The 16,288-nt window shown below is 34.1% G+C and overlaps 1 protein-coding gene across 6 annotated transcripts in view; it reads right to left on the reverse strand.

The window, feature by feature from the left end:
• LOC117111041 (high-affinity choline transporter 1-like) overlaps positions 1-16,019 on the reverse strand; it is a 35,444-nt gene extending 19,425 nt beyond the window's left edge. For 3 of the 6 annotated variants that reach the window (XM_033253917.1, XM_033253922.1, XM_033253923.1), the window contains exons 1-4: positions 15,799-16,019; positions 8,956-9,063; positions 7,611-7,766; positions 7,177-7,325 (exon numbers count right to left, since the gene is read on the reverse strand). In XM_033253917.1, the coding sequence (XP_033109808.1) occupies positions 7,177-7,325; positions 7,611-7,766; positions 8,956-9,063; positions 15,799-15,967 (582 nt within the window). In that variant the 5' untranslated portion in view covers positions 15,968-16,019. The remainder of the gene's footprint in view (positions 1-7,176; positions 7,326-7,610; positions 7,767-8,955; positions 9,064-15,798) is intronic. The other 3 variants (XM_033253918.1, XM_033253919.1, XM_033253920.1) reach the window with 3 other exon arrangements.
• Positions 16,020-16,288: the final 269 nt, after the last annotated feature.

The raw sequence follows: 16,288 nt of genomic DNA on the forward strand, positions 1-16,288 counted from the left end.
TATTCGACGCTGCATTGAACGGAATCGAATTGCTGCCAACGTAAAAATATTTTTTAGACATTATCTCGTACGTACGAGATATTATCTCGTACGAACCACTTAATATCTCGTACGTACGAGCTAACGCGTAGGAGAAACATATGTAGCACCCTAGTTTCATGGTCAAGGCTTTATTATGCTGGGTGGCATACTACGATGAGCTCCCATATCAGCTTCACTTCCACCCCCGACAGCTCACGGGCGTTACGTCACTGTTAGAAGTGCATCAGAATAATAGGGGTCCCAGATTGGAGGGTACATTGGAAAATTGAGTCGTACGTATGACTTAATGATCTAGTTTGTACGACCTAATTATCTCGTACCTATTTGATAAATATCTATAATAGAATCATGGGCGGATCCAAAATTTTCAAACGAGTGGGCACAACATTTTTTAGAATAAATAAGTGAGTAGCAAATATTTCAATACATAACATTGATATGCATTGAAATTTTAAAATTTAGTGGCAAAACAGAGAGGCGCACGTGATCTCCGTGCCACACCCCCGCCCCCTCCTTTACTGGATCCGCGCCTGAGAATGAAGCACCGACAGCTCATCTAGGGCAGTTAGGTTTAGAACAAATAACCATAGATATACTCGGATCACATTATAGATTTTTAGAAAGAAAAAGAGAAAAACTTCGGGGCTTTAATAGTATGACATGAATATAAAAAACGGTTTTTTTACACGATTGGTGTACATTTTTGCTATTACTGTTGTGCTGTGTTCTAGAACTGAACAAAAATGGGGGGGGGGGGGGGGTGAGGAGTGTAATAGAATGTCAAGACTACCATGGGGTGGATATGAGTGCGGTTGACCACTCGTCGTAAGTACATGAATTTTATGAATTATCTGATAAATATTAATTATTATTATTATTGTTATTATTATTATTATTATTATTATTATTATTATTATTTAGTTAACATAATTATTACTCTTTTACTAATGTAGTAAACATCCATCTGAAATACATCCCGGTATTTCCGAGTCTAGGTTCGGGTTTCGAGACCGAAAATATTCACTTTAATATGATTATTTTATTAAAGTGAATTATTGTACAATGTGTCACTTTTTTACTAAAGTAATCCATAGTACCATCTTGGAGTCCAGGTTTCGGGCAGGAATATTGACATGACTTCTAATGTATATGATAACAGATACTTTATGGTCATGAATGGATTTATTCGGTGTAAACACCGAGGATACCCTATGAAAGTCTGAAGAAGACTTATTTCCAATGGGGTTCTTCTAATGGTGATTATGCAGACACGGAGAGTCTCTTTATATACAAATAGGCCTATTCACAAAAGAGATAATATGGGTCTATATAGCTCTGTCCTTCTAGAGTAGGTCCAGAAAATCATTACACATGTTAAGAGTGCTATCTGAACAAAGACGGTAACACCATGACCCAAAATAATGGCCAAATCACAATTCGTTTTTTAAATAAAGTGAATAAGATAGTGTACTGCAAAAATGATAGAAAAATAAATTGTTTAATAATGCCATAACCAGATGAAATGCGATGCTTATTCCTCCATGAATAAATAAAGTGCAAGAAACAAGAACTCATTATATAATGGAATATGAATAACAATGACTTATAGCAATTACGTTATATTTATACGAGTTGATGAGTATTGTGAAATACAAAAGGCAGGGAAATTTTGATTAGGTATAGACTAATTGAGTGGTTATATATTGTATACCAATAGTAATATTTTCAAAGAGCGAAGCGATCAATGTGGTCTTCAGGAACACACAGATCAAAGGTTCTGATATTGTGGAGGACAAATTCGAAAGATGTGTTCATCCTGTTTTTTAATACGTCCCGAGCAGAACGAGCAATTTCGAGCTATCAATGCATGGTATTAGATTGTTCGTAAGGGTGCGGGGCCTTTAAAGATCGGGAGCCCTGGTTCAGTGAACCGCCTGAACCTCTGAGGCAGATGAATGCAGGATTTGGCGGTAGGGGCTGCGTGCAAGGGCGCAGATCTGTTTTGAAGGGTGGGGTGGAGGAAATTTTGTGGAAATAGTACCTGTAGATGGCCGTACATGACACTGTTATATACCATAATAATATTCATTATCATCACATCACCGTTATATAGTCAAAATGAAGCGTCAACAAATTCTCATGACCTTTTATCAACGATTATCGGAAACCTCAGAGACCTAATTAATATGCAGGTATGGCGCCTGTATTTGCCCGACGGGGAGGGGGTCCGAGGTCCCCGACGGGGTGGGGGAGGGGGAGATGCCCCGACGAGGGGGCAGATTTCCTGGACAAGAGCTAAGTGGGCGTGGTCAAACGTCGCTTAAAATATCTTAAAAGTCGGGGAAGAAGCCCGGACATTTTGACAATTTAGAGGTTTCAAAGGCTTATTCGATTTTTTAAAAATGAAGCGCCAGAAAGTCCCTTAATCAGGGATTTTCGGAAATCACAGAGATCCAATTAATATGAGTGATGTACCATAGAAAATAAAACTAAAGAAACACTTTCTTTGATGTATTTAATTTACTTTTTTTCTTTTTTCCCTGTTGCTGACCACTTTAATTCACTAAACCATTATATCAGTGATTTGTGCTCTTTAATCGTATGTAACGATTTCAAATCGGCTAAGGTTTGTAGATGTGCTGAGATTCGTTGGATCCTCGGTCCCAAATCTCATAATAATGGTTTAAACAAAGATTTAGGCTTTATGAGCGAACATTCTTTTTTTTTTCTCTTTCTTTTGTGGGAATCGCCCACTTTTATTTCAATACTTTTTCATTTAACACAAATACAGGAATTTGTACAAAATGACGCTCGGGTTGTAGAAGCCCTTAGATACACAGATATCATTTTCAAAAGAGCTTACAGTTTCTCATTATTATTATTATTATTTTTTCATTTTTATATTTTTGATCCTTTTGTTAAACATTATGTCATAATCATAATAATATAAATTTAGTATACATCACATATAGCACATCATAATTCTTTATGCATATTTGTCTTGTAAATTTCAGCAATACATACACTTTTTGTTCAAAATACGGGATTTTTTTTTGGATTTTTGTAACTTGTACTATTTTAACACATCAATTTATGTTTATAAAGAAATAAACAAAAACCAAAGCACAACAAAAATTACCTGACAATAACAACATAAATAAAGCTTTCCCAAATTTCTGAAAGTCAAAATTTGACCACTTTTTTTGGCTTTTTCTTTGTTTGTTAAAAACTCACAAGTGACAAAACTTAAACTCAAATGTAAACATTGTCCAAGGACATTTCTTCCCTAGATTTAGTCTATACATCACTTTACATTTAAATATACAAAAAGTTAAAATTGAAACTAACACATTTGTCTTCTTATCACAGCTTGCAAGTACGATATCCATCAAGTTTACTTTATCAGGCTTCTTTAGGCACAATTGTAACATAATATGGAATTTTTTCCAACATGAATCATTTTCTTTACAGTTTAACAACATATGTTTTTCATTTTCTATTTCGTTACATGCTTCGCAGAAGTCTGTGTTTGACAGGTTTCATATCTTTTGCCGACTTTTCGTTGGCAAGATTTTGTATAATAATTTATAATTAAATTGAGCAACCTTTTTAATATGTAGCATTGAGTGTACTTTCTCTTTCCAACAATGTTCCCAGTTAATTGAATTGTTTTGTAATTCATTTTCCCATTTGATTTGAACATTCGGTATGCTATATATTAGTTTTAAAAATGATGTGTAGAATTTTTTAACATTTTGTTTCTTCAAAATAATGTCATAATTTGTTTTACAATCGTTCCCAAATTTCTGAAAGTCAAAATTTGACCACTTTTTTTTGGCTTTTTCTTTGTTTGTTAAAAACTCACAAGTGACAAGACTTTTAAACTAAGATGTAAACATTGTCCAAGGACATTTCTTCCCAAGATTTAGTCTATACATCACTTTACATTTAAATATACAAAAAGTTAAAATTGAAACTAACTCATTTGTCTTCTTATCACACGATACGATATTCATCCATTTTACTTTATCAGGCTTCTTTAGGCACGATTGTAACATAATATGGGTTTAACAGCATATGTTTTTCATTTTCTATTTCGTTACATGCTTCGCAGAAGTCTGTGTTTGAGAGGTTCCATAATCTTTTGCCGACTTTTCGTTCTCAAGATTCTGTGTAATAATTTATAATTAAATTGAGCAACCTTTTTAATATGTAGCATTGAGTGTACTTTCTCTTTCCAACAATGTTCCCAGTTAATTGAATTGTTTTGTAATTCATTTTCCCATTTGATTTGAACATTTGGTATGCTATACATTGGTTTTAAAAATAATGTGTAGAATTTTTTAACTTTTTGTTTCTTCAAAATAATGTCATAATTTGTTTTACAATCGTTTTCTCTGTGTGTTAAACAGTAGGGATTATATTTGATAATATTTTTCCAACTATTTGGAATGGCTGCATTTAATTTTGTATGCTCAATTAAAGCGTTGTGTGTTTTTGAGAGAGATGAATTATTTCGTTCACCTGCTTAATTCTATCATTTACAATGATGTCACCTACATTTTGTATATTTGACTCAATCCAAAATTTATTAAAAAGAGATTTATTGTTTACAGTAATATTCTTATTTTCCCAAATTCATTGTAGTTTTACCTCACATATGCAATGCGGTTGGAGTTCCTGAATGTTATTATAACGGATACACGTATCAATAAAATTCCTATAGAATATTGGTAATTTATTCAATGAAGCATGTTCCTCTAAGTTAACCTTTGACATACATACTGTATACTCAATAGGATGCATATAAAATAATGGAATACATTTCCATTTGCCTGGATCAGGACTTAATATCCTTTTTATCCAACTTAGCTGAAGTGAATCAACCAACGAGTTAATATCTATCATTTTCAAACCTCCTAGATTGATGTCTTGAACTATTATATTTCTCTTTATTTTATCTTTTTTCCCACTCCATAAGAAATTATATAGAATCTTATTTATTTTGGGAATAATATCTTTTGGAACATCAATAATGCATTTAATTTACATTACCTATATTCAAAACGGAGAGTCCACACCCATCTCAGCCCCACCATAGTTGGGGCTGACGTGGTAAAATTTGGGGAATTAGTACCTATAGATTGCCGGATATGACACTTTTTAAAAATTTATCATCATGGATCTAATTAATTAATAGAAAATAAAACAGAGCAAGGATTGCTGTAGTGAAAGCTGTAGCGACTGTGTAGCGATTCTATGAAAGCAGTCTTTACTTTACCTAGGTCTACTTCATGTGCCGAAACTAATCTTATCTTTACAAACATTTTCCTATACCGGTATGTTGCTATAATAAGATGTACTCTGGCTTTACAGCGCTCTATCGTTAAAACATGGGTGGTTTATGCAGTTTATTTTAACAATTTTCAGGCATCTTCTTGACTTATGAAATTGCTTTGCGTACGAAAAGTTAGGGGGACCATCGGGAAGATAAACCCAATTTGTCGGTGAGAAATAAAATTGTATGTATTTTCTACATCCCATATTAGTAGGCTCTAAAGGCTATTAAATAAGTCTTTGAAACCCCTAATTGACCACTTTCGAAAAATTTTGAGCGACGCCTGACCATGCCTAATTTGCTCTCATCGGGAACCTTGGCCCCTCTTTGGATCCAAGGCATTCCAAGAACGGAAATGACCATCGTAGAGGGAAGAAAATCTCTGCGCAAAAACATAGAAAAACGGTATATAAAAAGAAAGAAAGAAAAAACAATAGCTTTTTCTGGTGCTGGTAAAAGGGTGGTGGGGGGGGGGGAGGAAACACCAATGGTTACCGCTGGTTTTTGCACTAAATATAACAAAAAACCTACAGAAAATCGAATGATGACAAAAAAATGACGACGGTTGTGTTTACGACGATAATGATTATGATGATAATGAAGACGATGATGATAATTAGGAATAATTATAATGATAACTATAATAACAATGATAATAAACTGAAAGTATTAATCAGTACACATGATAATAATTAAACGCAAGCAGATTATTAATTTCAATATAATATTTTTTTTTAATGAGAACTTGTATACTTGATTGGTATATTATAACTGGACGCAATGTTCTCGGAAAGCTGCCCTTTGTGGCAGTGTGTGCGCAGCTCTTTGAGAGGTCGATCTTTTATGCTGATTCTGCTGCTTTTGAAATTTGTATTTTTTTTTATTGTAATATTTTTTATATCCCTCATTCTATTTCGAAATTTGTATATAATATTTATCCCTCATTTTTGTTATTTTTTATTACTTAATATTTTTTTTTACCAATCTCAGACTCCCTGTGTCTTGCTCTCTTTTTAAATATGTTTGATTGTCCTTTTATATGATTGTCTTTTTATTAGATTGTCTTTTGCAATATGTAAATCCCGAGCAATTAAGATTTTACTGTGATTTGTCGATACTTTGAAATAAAGAAATGAACAAATAAATAAAGAGATGGGATTTGAGACCCTGTAATTATGGGGTGGGATGTTCTTGGATTTAAAGATTGTGTGCCTTCTAATGGATCAAGTGATATCTGTTTGGCGCGGATGAAGTAGAGAGTACGGAGGGCACGTGCAACCCCACACCACACCCCCACCCCGTTTTTCCAATAAATTTTTAAAATTTCAATGCATAACGATGTTAGGTATTAAAATAAATGATACTCAATCATCTATTCTGAAAAAAAAAGATATTTTATATATATATATATATATATATATATAAATATATAAACTCAAAACCCACCTTTTTAACATCTGAACATGCACAGCGCCTTTGATTTTTACTTCGGTTTAGTGATATTGGCGCTTTATAAATTATTATTATTATTATTATTATTATTATAATATTATTATTATTATTTTTATTATTTTATATATATATTATTATGCATATATTATTTTATATACATTAATATAATTATATTATTATATTATTTTTTTATATATATTATTATATATAAATTATTATATATTTTAGTTTATATATATATGTATATGTATATATGTATTATATATATGTATATATATGTATATGTGCGTTTGTAAGGGGGTAGTAGAGAGTATTTACTATTCATTTAATTCAATCTAACTCACCAAACCAAAAAATATACAAATCATCTGGACAACGTCGGTGTAAGCCACTGAATACAGACCTCCAAACAATGTATAGGACATGGCTATACATGCTGAGACAATGATGGCCGGAGTTGTGTCTATATCTAGAATTACACTGAAAGTTGATCCTAAAATATAAAAATGAAACTGTAAAATTAAAATATTAAATAAATTTAAAATCGAAACTCAGTTATTAGTTCATCTTATATGTTGTTTCGGTAGTATTTTTTCACTGGTGTTTCATAATTCTGTGAAAATTGTCTTTGTTTTGTTTATTATTGTCACTCAATTTGGTAATGGAACATTGTTTCTCTTTAGCAAATTTGCCCATTGCATACGTACCGGTATGTGTAATAAATTATTTGGTCGACCGGTGGATTTTTTGTTAGTTTGATTGGTTGATTAATAATTACCTAAAGCTGAAAGAATGGCACTGCAGTAGAACAGCTCTCCAGATAAAGCTTGTATAGACAGGAGTCCACACATCATTGGGCCAAACTTCAATTGGAAAGGGTCCAACATTGTTACATAATCTTGCTCTCTCATTTTTTTCGCAAAAAATAGTCCATCTTAAACGAAAACCCACATAGATTATACTGATCAATACAAAATTAGGTATAGTAAACTGGCATTGTGTGAATCAGACACTGTGCAACACAAAATCTAAAATGAAAAGTGAAGCCTTTCTGTCCTTGACGAGTTACATCTCCTGATTCGGCAGGTCCGTAGGCAGGGGCTTAAAACCTGTTATTTCACTAAAATTGTTCCCAGTTATCGAGAAATGCTATGGATCATTGGATTTCGTTTGCTAGCTCTTCCTAACCGTTTATTTTTAATAAATGTGGTACGAAATTTGATCGCAGATTCATCCATATGAACAAAATGTTACCGACATAATGGACATAACGTTACTTCTTCAGATCCCCAACAACACCCAAAGCAATGGACATTTAAATGGATTATTCTACGAATTACCAGAATTCAATTAAAAGCCCTAAAAATACTACTTTGTCGGAGCTTCCGGGAGCTTTTCCCTCCTAAGGATCACTTTGCTTGCAAACGCAACCCCCCACCTATCGAAAACCCTGGCTACGGTACGTGAGACATATTTTGCAAAAATGTTTTTTTCAGCCCCACCCCTCCCCCGCACCCCAAAAGGGAGAAATAATATAGGCTAATAGTAACTGATCATATTACTTCAGTCGATGGCAAGGTGTTTTTAAACGGTGGTGCTACATGCAGAATTAGTGATATTTCCACCCATTTTATTGTTTTGTCCACCTCTCAGTTTTTCTAGATGAAAATACAACCCAATTATCACTCATTCTCTTCACAATCTATCCATTCTATTATCAACTAAAATTATATGTATTGGTCTTTTGTAATGTAAAGTAGAGTATAAAACTTTGATAACCTTTCTAGATTAGCCTCCAATTTTACCTTTACCTTTACTTTAATAATTAAAAATTGATTTTTAAATTTTCGCATTTAATTGGGAAATGGAAATACACATTGCATATGACAACACTTCAACTTTTTGTATAATTACAGTACCGTTTTACTAATAAGGTTATGTTGGCTGACAGTTTGCGTCTAATTATCATTGCTTCTCTAAGGAAATTCTTTTCCTCTACTTTTTGCCACCCCATTTTATTCTGGTACCGGTGATGTCTTTGAAGAAGACGAATATTTTTATTACGCCTGCTGTACCACCAATAAAAAAAAAACTTAAGAAAAATAATGAAATTTCATTCTTACTTATAAATAGACTACACGCGTACGCAAATGGGGCCTGCGTCCACAACAACCCCGACTCATACACTGATTGACCAGTCCCGTTGATGAAACCACCGCCGATCCAAGTAGCTGCAGACGTACAAATAATTTTAGATATAATTATACAAAAAAAAAATGCTCGGTAACAGAATACTACTTGATTAGAGATTAGACAAAGAACGAAATAAGGCGGCCAAAAAATGTTGTGTTGACCACCCACACTCGCTTTAAGCTGAGGATGAAAATTGTAGACGCGAGTTGTAGTTCAAATAAGCTATCTTGTACTTACCATACACGCTTGACATTTCTATAAGATTATTTGGTTGAACCAAATAGTACATTAGCAACGGTTTCAGCAGCTGTTGTGGCTAGGTAATCAACTAATTGAAATGTTCTACTTATGGAACTTTATAAGGACATTTATATGTTTTCTAAATATCGTAAATATTGTAAATAAAAACAAAATCATGCCTGTTTTAATTACCAGTTTATTATTTCAAACAACACATAGCATTTTGTAACCCAGGTTTCATCCGAAATATATATCTATTCTTAACAAATAAATATGATGGAAACAATAAAACAATAACAAAGTAATTAACAATTTAAGATAAAATTTATTTATTTAAACAATAATGAAATTAATAAAGCAGTTGTAAGAATCCAATAAAAAAGGTTTGTTACAGTAGGCCAACTTTGGTTTTTTCGCTTTGATGCGTTGAGTACACCTTCCAACGATGAGTCTAAAGTAGTTCAATGCATGATGAGTCTGTAGGTCGTAGATAATATGTGCTGCTGTTATCTTTAATATCCAGGCTAAAATAGAGAGGTAACAAAATACAGTACTGTGCATACAAAAAACTACGGAATACCGTTACCAACAGCATCCGTAAAAAGAAAAAGTATTTCACATCAGCCATTGAAGCTAACAAAGGTGACTTCCATGCTGTGAAAGTGAAATTTTATTGGTGAACGTAAACAGTGTATGCCTAAATACAGTTAAATATAGAGCATCACTATGTGTTATCATTTTCTGGAATAACAAATAATTAAAACAGCGGGATATTACATAGGTCTACTGGCAATATTGTAGCCTTAGGAACAAAACTTATAATTAAGAGGATAAAAGTAAAAATCATAACACAATCATTGTCTTAAATGACAGGTATGGATAGGATTATTTCAGGCCTTATAATTCAAAAGGCAAGGGCTACAATGTTTAGAACGTTTCCTAAGCTTATAATACTAAAGTGAATTAAACTACATTTAAACATTAACAGGTCTATTGTAAATCTTAACTGTAAAGTACAGTTATCATTACTTTTCAAACCAATAAAACAAACTATATTATTTTAACTTAATAACTAATTATATCGGACACTATATAAAATAGTACAAATCAATACAACATGTATCTAATGCAATGCTGTGTTAACACTTATAAATGTAATTATAAAACAAGGAATAATTGCTATTAAAAACTCCCATATAATAGAGAGCTAATATCCAATAATAAACTCTGTCAAACGTTTAAGTGAACTTTCACTTATTTAAAATATAACAGGATACTGTATATATTACTGTACACAGTTTAGTGTTTTTTGTTCAGCTGAAGTAGCCACAGTACATAACTTGTAAGCAACAGTACTTTGTAAAAACATTGAAGTTGTAAATCAGCAATTTGAAACGACCAGCGCTTCCGATTGTAAGAGTTTTATTGTTCGCTAATTATTCTTTATCTGAGCTACTGCAACATTGTATGGGCAAATACATACCATTCAAACCTAAATAAGCTTCAAATTATTCAAATAAGGCTATCAGGATTATATCTGGCTATTAACCGCAGTTTCATTCCTCTACTTTATTCCTCTAATTTAAATATCCTCAAACTTCCTGACATGACCTCTGTTCAACAAGGTATTTTCATGCATGCATCATCTTACTCCATTTTACCAAAGTATTTCTGTGACATTTTCAAATTCAATTCCTCTCCCCACAATTACCGTACTCGCGCGAATAAGTGCCCCGTTTGAATAAGCGCCCCTATCGAATAAGCGCCGTGAAAGCGCCGTTTGAATAAGCGTCCCTATCGAATAAGCGCCGTGAAAAAACGTGAAAATTTCCGTAAGCGCCCCGTTTGAATAATCCAATCAATCCTGGGACTGTGGATGTTGGCATGATTTGAGGTGTGGAGTGGAATCACATTCTACCTTAGTCAATACCAAAATGAGGATATTTATCTTGGACAGATGAGCTCCCTGAACAGACAGTATTTTCAACTTTCATCTTCTTACATTTGTCTATAGCCTAGTCCTACTCCTTTTAAGACAATCTGCACCCTTAACACATTCTCATCTAAGTTTTCAAGAAAACCTGCAATAATCATGCCGTCCTGCTATTCTCAATCGACCGATGGCCAACAAGCTAACCACCACCACTAATTTCATTTGATATTCTGCTGTTATACGTAATACTGTATACTCACAACATTCTTGTCATGACAAGCATGCTCTCTGGACGATTCTTTTCCGCCGCACCACCATTCGTAATTTACGGTTTCCTGATGTCCTTATATAATCGTTTTTCATTCAAAATGTGCCTCTTGAATTTAATAAGTTTTCATAAGAACCCCTCGATTTTCATCTATTTCCATAAGCGCCCCCTAAATTTCCACTCTGTTTTCATAAGCGCCCCGTTCGAATAAGCGCCCCGTTTAAATAAGCGCCCCCCAAAAAGTGCAAAAAATATTTTAAGCGCCCGGGCGCTTTTTTGCGCGAGTACGGTATTGCACTCGAGGTAGATCTGATGCTTACTTTTGGCAATCATAAGACAAATTATTTCCAACATATTAGGTTTACTGGCCCTAACTATGGAATTCCTTACCTCCCCTAGTTGCCAATGCCATTAATGAAAGATCATTTTCAATCCACCTAAAGAAACACCTTACACCTTCTAGTTATTAAACTTCAGTAAATATCGTCCTTATAATCCCTCTTGTTTTTTCACTTTAATTATGCTTGGTTTCTTGGTCTAATTTGAATTGTTTGCTTTCTTTTTCGGTTGTGTCTTCTTCGTCCTGTTTTGTCCATGTCCTCTTTCTTTCTGTCTGTTTTTGTGTCCCCTTTTGTCGTATTATTTCAGGCTGACCCCCCCCCACAAGAGCCTTTCTTACCTTTTCTTTTCCTCGAATTGTTATGATTACAAGAGTCTTTCTTACCTTTTCTTTTCCCCGAATTATGATTCTGTATTTTATTTCTGTTTGTATTTGAACTGGAAAAGGAATCAAATAAATGTTACTTTGAATTGAATTGAATTGAATGGTTCATTTCAGCTCCTGTCTGTGTGGAATGATGTAAACATGAAGATAATATAAGCGCCTCTTTACGGTTGCTAGTTAGTCACGGACCACACCCATACGCAATTCAGAATATGGCGCTGCGAGTTATGGGTTATTCTAATACTATTACTTTTTTATTTCCTTTCTCCAAAGATTTAGCTTGTTAGAATTTGTTTCCAATTTCATTTGTTTGTTTAGATTGTCGTTTGTGTTAAGTATGTTCTCATTGAGGTTAGAGGTTAAATTCCCTGGCGTCCTTTATAGTCTAGATAGAAAAAAATTTAGTACCTGTAAATATTTAAGAATATTTATAATGTCCAAAGGGGAGAGTTAAAAAAATCTGTGCAAAGACACCGTGTAGAAGAATAAAAGAAACTAGAAGTTCAGTTTGTAAAAAGGGACATAGGATTTTTCATCATTGGCATATCAGAACTGGTATTGAAATTATAAAGTAAAAACCAATAAAAAAGTAGGAAGAACAAATTACATGAAAAAACAACTTAGACCAGGCTATAATTGAGATAGGTGCCACTTGGAGAGGTGGAAATTCTCATATGGTTTTTCTAGACCAGTTTTTTTATGGGGAATCAGAATATGTGAGGTAAATGGGCTGTAACCTCAGAACTTTCATGTGAGGTCGCTTTTTTCAAATTGGCCACCAAAATCCAACAATATACATATAATGGGCAAAATAAGCACATAAGAGGTACAGTAGGTTTGACCAAATTTTGAATATGTAATGATAAGAGTAAGGTATAACTTATTAAAATAGTACCTATCTCAATTATAGCCTGGTCTAACTAGACTCTACCAAGACTTGAACTAGGGATGCAGAGTATTGTTGAGAATGAAATGTATTACACTATAGGGCTCGAGAATGCCGCAGTGGATATCAGTAGATTTTGAGTTTATCGACCTTGCATAAACTTTGAGTGCAAAGGTTTTATGCCTACATTATGCATACAAATAAATATATAAATAAATAAATAGTAGAAGCTGTTATTTATGTAATGTTTATAAACAAATAAATTCTATAATCTTCACAGGTAAAGAGCATAGAAAAATGCTTACTAACAAAAATATATATCTCCAACAGAATTTTCAATGACTATGTATACTTTAGATCAAGGCAGGCTATATAAGGTGTTTGCCACTTTGTCGTCCTACATCCGAGATAAACGGAAAAGTCTGATTCAACATATAGTATATTTCACCCTACTACCATATCAAATGATTTCAAAAGAAAAAAAATCGAAGTATTCTAGTGATTATACCTCAGACGAAACAGACTGGGTTACTGCGTAGCTAGTGAGCATGACTCAAATTAAAGCCCTTACGGGCCTACATTAAACAACAAATGAATGAATTTCCAAAATCTTTAGCGAAGACAATTGAAATGCATGTAAACGGTAATTTTTGTTTCATATAAGCACAAAAAAGGGGAAGAAAATTTCCATCTATTTTTGGAAAATAATATAAATCATTGTGAACTTTCAAAAATCAATTTATCAAAACGTGTTTCAGTATAGAGTTAAAGGTTTACCTGAGATATGATACTGGTAGATACTTATTTTCATCATATCGTGAAAATTTGAACTAGAATGGCATCTGGTGGGAGATATAATTTTCCCTTTAGTTAATCGTAGTTGGCTAGTTAAGGCATGAAACTAAACTGCATCCAGTTTGGCTGCCGGCGACTAGATACCTTACCTCTTAGTTGGGATACGCTCACCTCGTAAAACCAGACGGTATCGATAGTCAGCCAGCAGCAATAACAGTAGCTGAGCATCAGTGGCGTAACGATTTGGCCGGGGGCCCTGTGTATTTCTGGAACTGGGGGCCCTTTTTGGATCCCGGTCACCAATTTCATCGTGGGATTTTAGATGTGCATTGTTATTCTAAATGTTTTTAACGACAAATAAATTATATAATATGGAGGGACTTTCACAGACATAAATTTGTGAATATAATTTTCTTTTTATCTCCAGTTAACAAATATTTTTGACAAATTTAGTGGGGCCCCAGGCGGGCAGCTCCCCCCCCCCCCCACAACTCTTAATTCCACCACTGGATATAATATATGTCCTACAGTCGATTTCAGACACAAATGATGTTGTTGCCCTTGTGAGGCTGAGATAAGAAAATGTATTATCATGGTACGTCTAGATGGTCGGAAATGACACTCACAGACTTAAAATTGTGAATATATTTTTTTATCTGCATTTTACATTTTTTCACAAATTTGGTGGGGTCCCGGAACAAGAGGGGCCCCGTCGGGCCCTCCCTTTAATCGTTATAATATGACATATGCCCCAAAGTAGATTTCAGAGACACATTATGGTGCTATTTATCAACAAGTCCTTTTTGGTCAGGGTGCTAGATCGAGAAACTTATGTGTAGGGCCTTCGGGGCCCCTAGAATTTGGGGCCCTGCGGACCGCCGCATGAGAGCGCATAGGCGTTACGCCACTGCTGAGCATAGAACGGAAGAGCCTCGAAGCAAACATCAATTTAGCAGTAGATTTAGCTTTTAATAAGTACCTGCTGGTATGGTTTGATTGGTATAGTAAGCTTCTTTTTTTTTTCATAAATTCTGATATAGATGCAGATATACACTACCATACGTAAACCATTCGGTACAAAAACAAAAACTGCATCCGGTCAGGCCACCGGCGACTAGATACCTATTAGGTAGGATACCTTCACCATTAAAACGAGACGGTGTCGAGAGTCACCCAGCAGCAATAACTGTAGCTGAGCATGGAGCGGATGAGCCTCAAATCTAAGAGCAATTTAGCAGGAGGCTCATCTTTTAACGCTTACCTGTCGTATGGTTTGTTTTGTATATTAAGCTTTTTCCGATAAATTCTGATGTAGATGTACTGTATACACTATTATACGTAAACCATTCGGTAAAAATAAAAAAATATATATGCGTTCCAACTGATGGCATATACTACATAGAAAATGATATCTAAATGGATTTTGTTGACTCTGGATGAAATGTGTTAACTCTGGATGGAATGTTCACTCCAAACAGTACCCAAAGAGTGACATTCACTGCAAAAAAGTTCGTTTTCACTATTTTAGGTTGAGTATATCGCCACCTGGTTTGACCTATATTCGCGCAAAGGCAAACAAAGTTATCAATGTCAGTGAAAATTCTTTTAATCAACTCAGTTCTTGAACTGGATAACAAGATTTGTTTTTTGTTTCTTTGTTTTTTCACCTTGACCGTTTCTGTTTGATTAAATAGTTCAAAATTGTCTACATTGTTAGTAAGATTAGCCTCTTCTTTGCAGAGCAGAGTTGATTTTGTTTCACTGAGAATTTTCATAATTCTACTTGCAATCCTAATTATTGGAACAGGTTTAGAGCAATCATCAAGTGTCCTTTATTAAACTAGGAATTCTAGAAAGTTCAGATGCATTGATCAGTTGTGATAATTAGTAATAGGCCTGATATTAAAAATATTTAGGTTACACTCACCTGTCATTGTGAAGACACCGAGTAATAGACCAATATTTCTCCCTGCAAGCATCACCTCATCCGTGGAAGATGTACCTTTAGTTTTTTTTGAGGCGTACAAGCCAATTGCCAAGATGATGATATAGAAGAAAACGACACAAATAAGGCCTCCCCAATTCACCGCCATCATTACGACAATATTTTGCTAGCAGTGCAATTTTATTCCCTGAATTCGACCTCAAGGTAAGCTTCCTCATGGGCTAACGGTACACTGTGGGTGATCAGTCAAGCGCGTAACGGATTTGGAACAGTTCATTTGTAATTTAGGGGGTTCCACAACTACAAATTAAACGCCATATCATTTTCATATGGACTTTTAAATTTTTATTCTAAACAACATACATAATTATCTAAATACCATTCACAGTTTTATTTTTATTCTCAAAAGAAGACATATTCTACCGCTTTACAGTCTTCACCACTCATATGTACGTATTCATGTACACATAAG

This window comes from Anneissia japonica, unplaced genomic scaffold (assembly GCF_011630105.1).
Source record: "Anneissia japonica isolate Jap-2015-1 unplaced genomic scaffold, ASM1163010v1 scaffold573_len2283161_cov171, whole genome shotgun sequence".
Lineage (NCBI taxonomy): Eukaryota > Metazoa > Echinodermata > Crinoidea > Comatulida > Comatulidae > Anneissia > Anneissia japonica.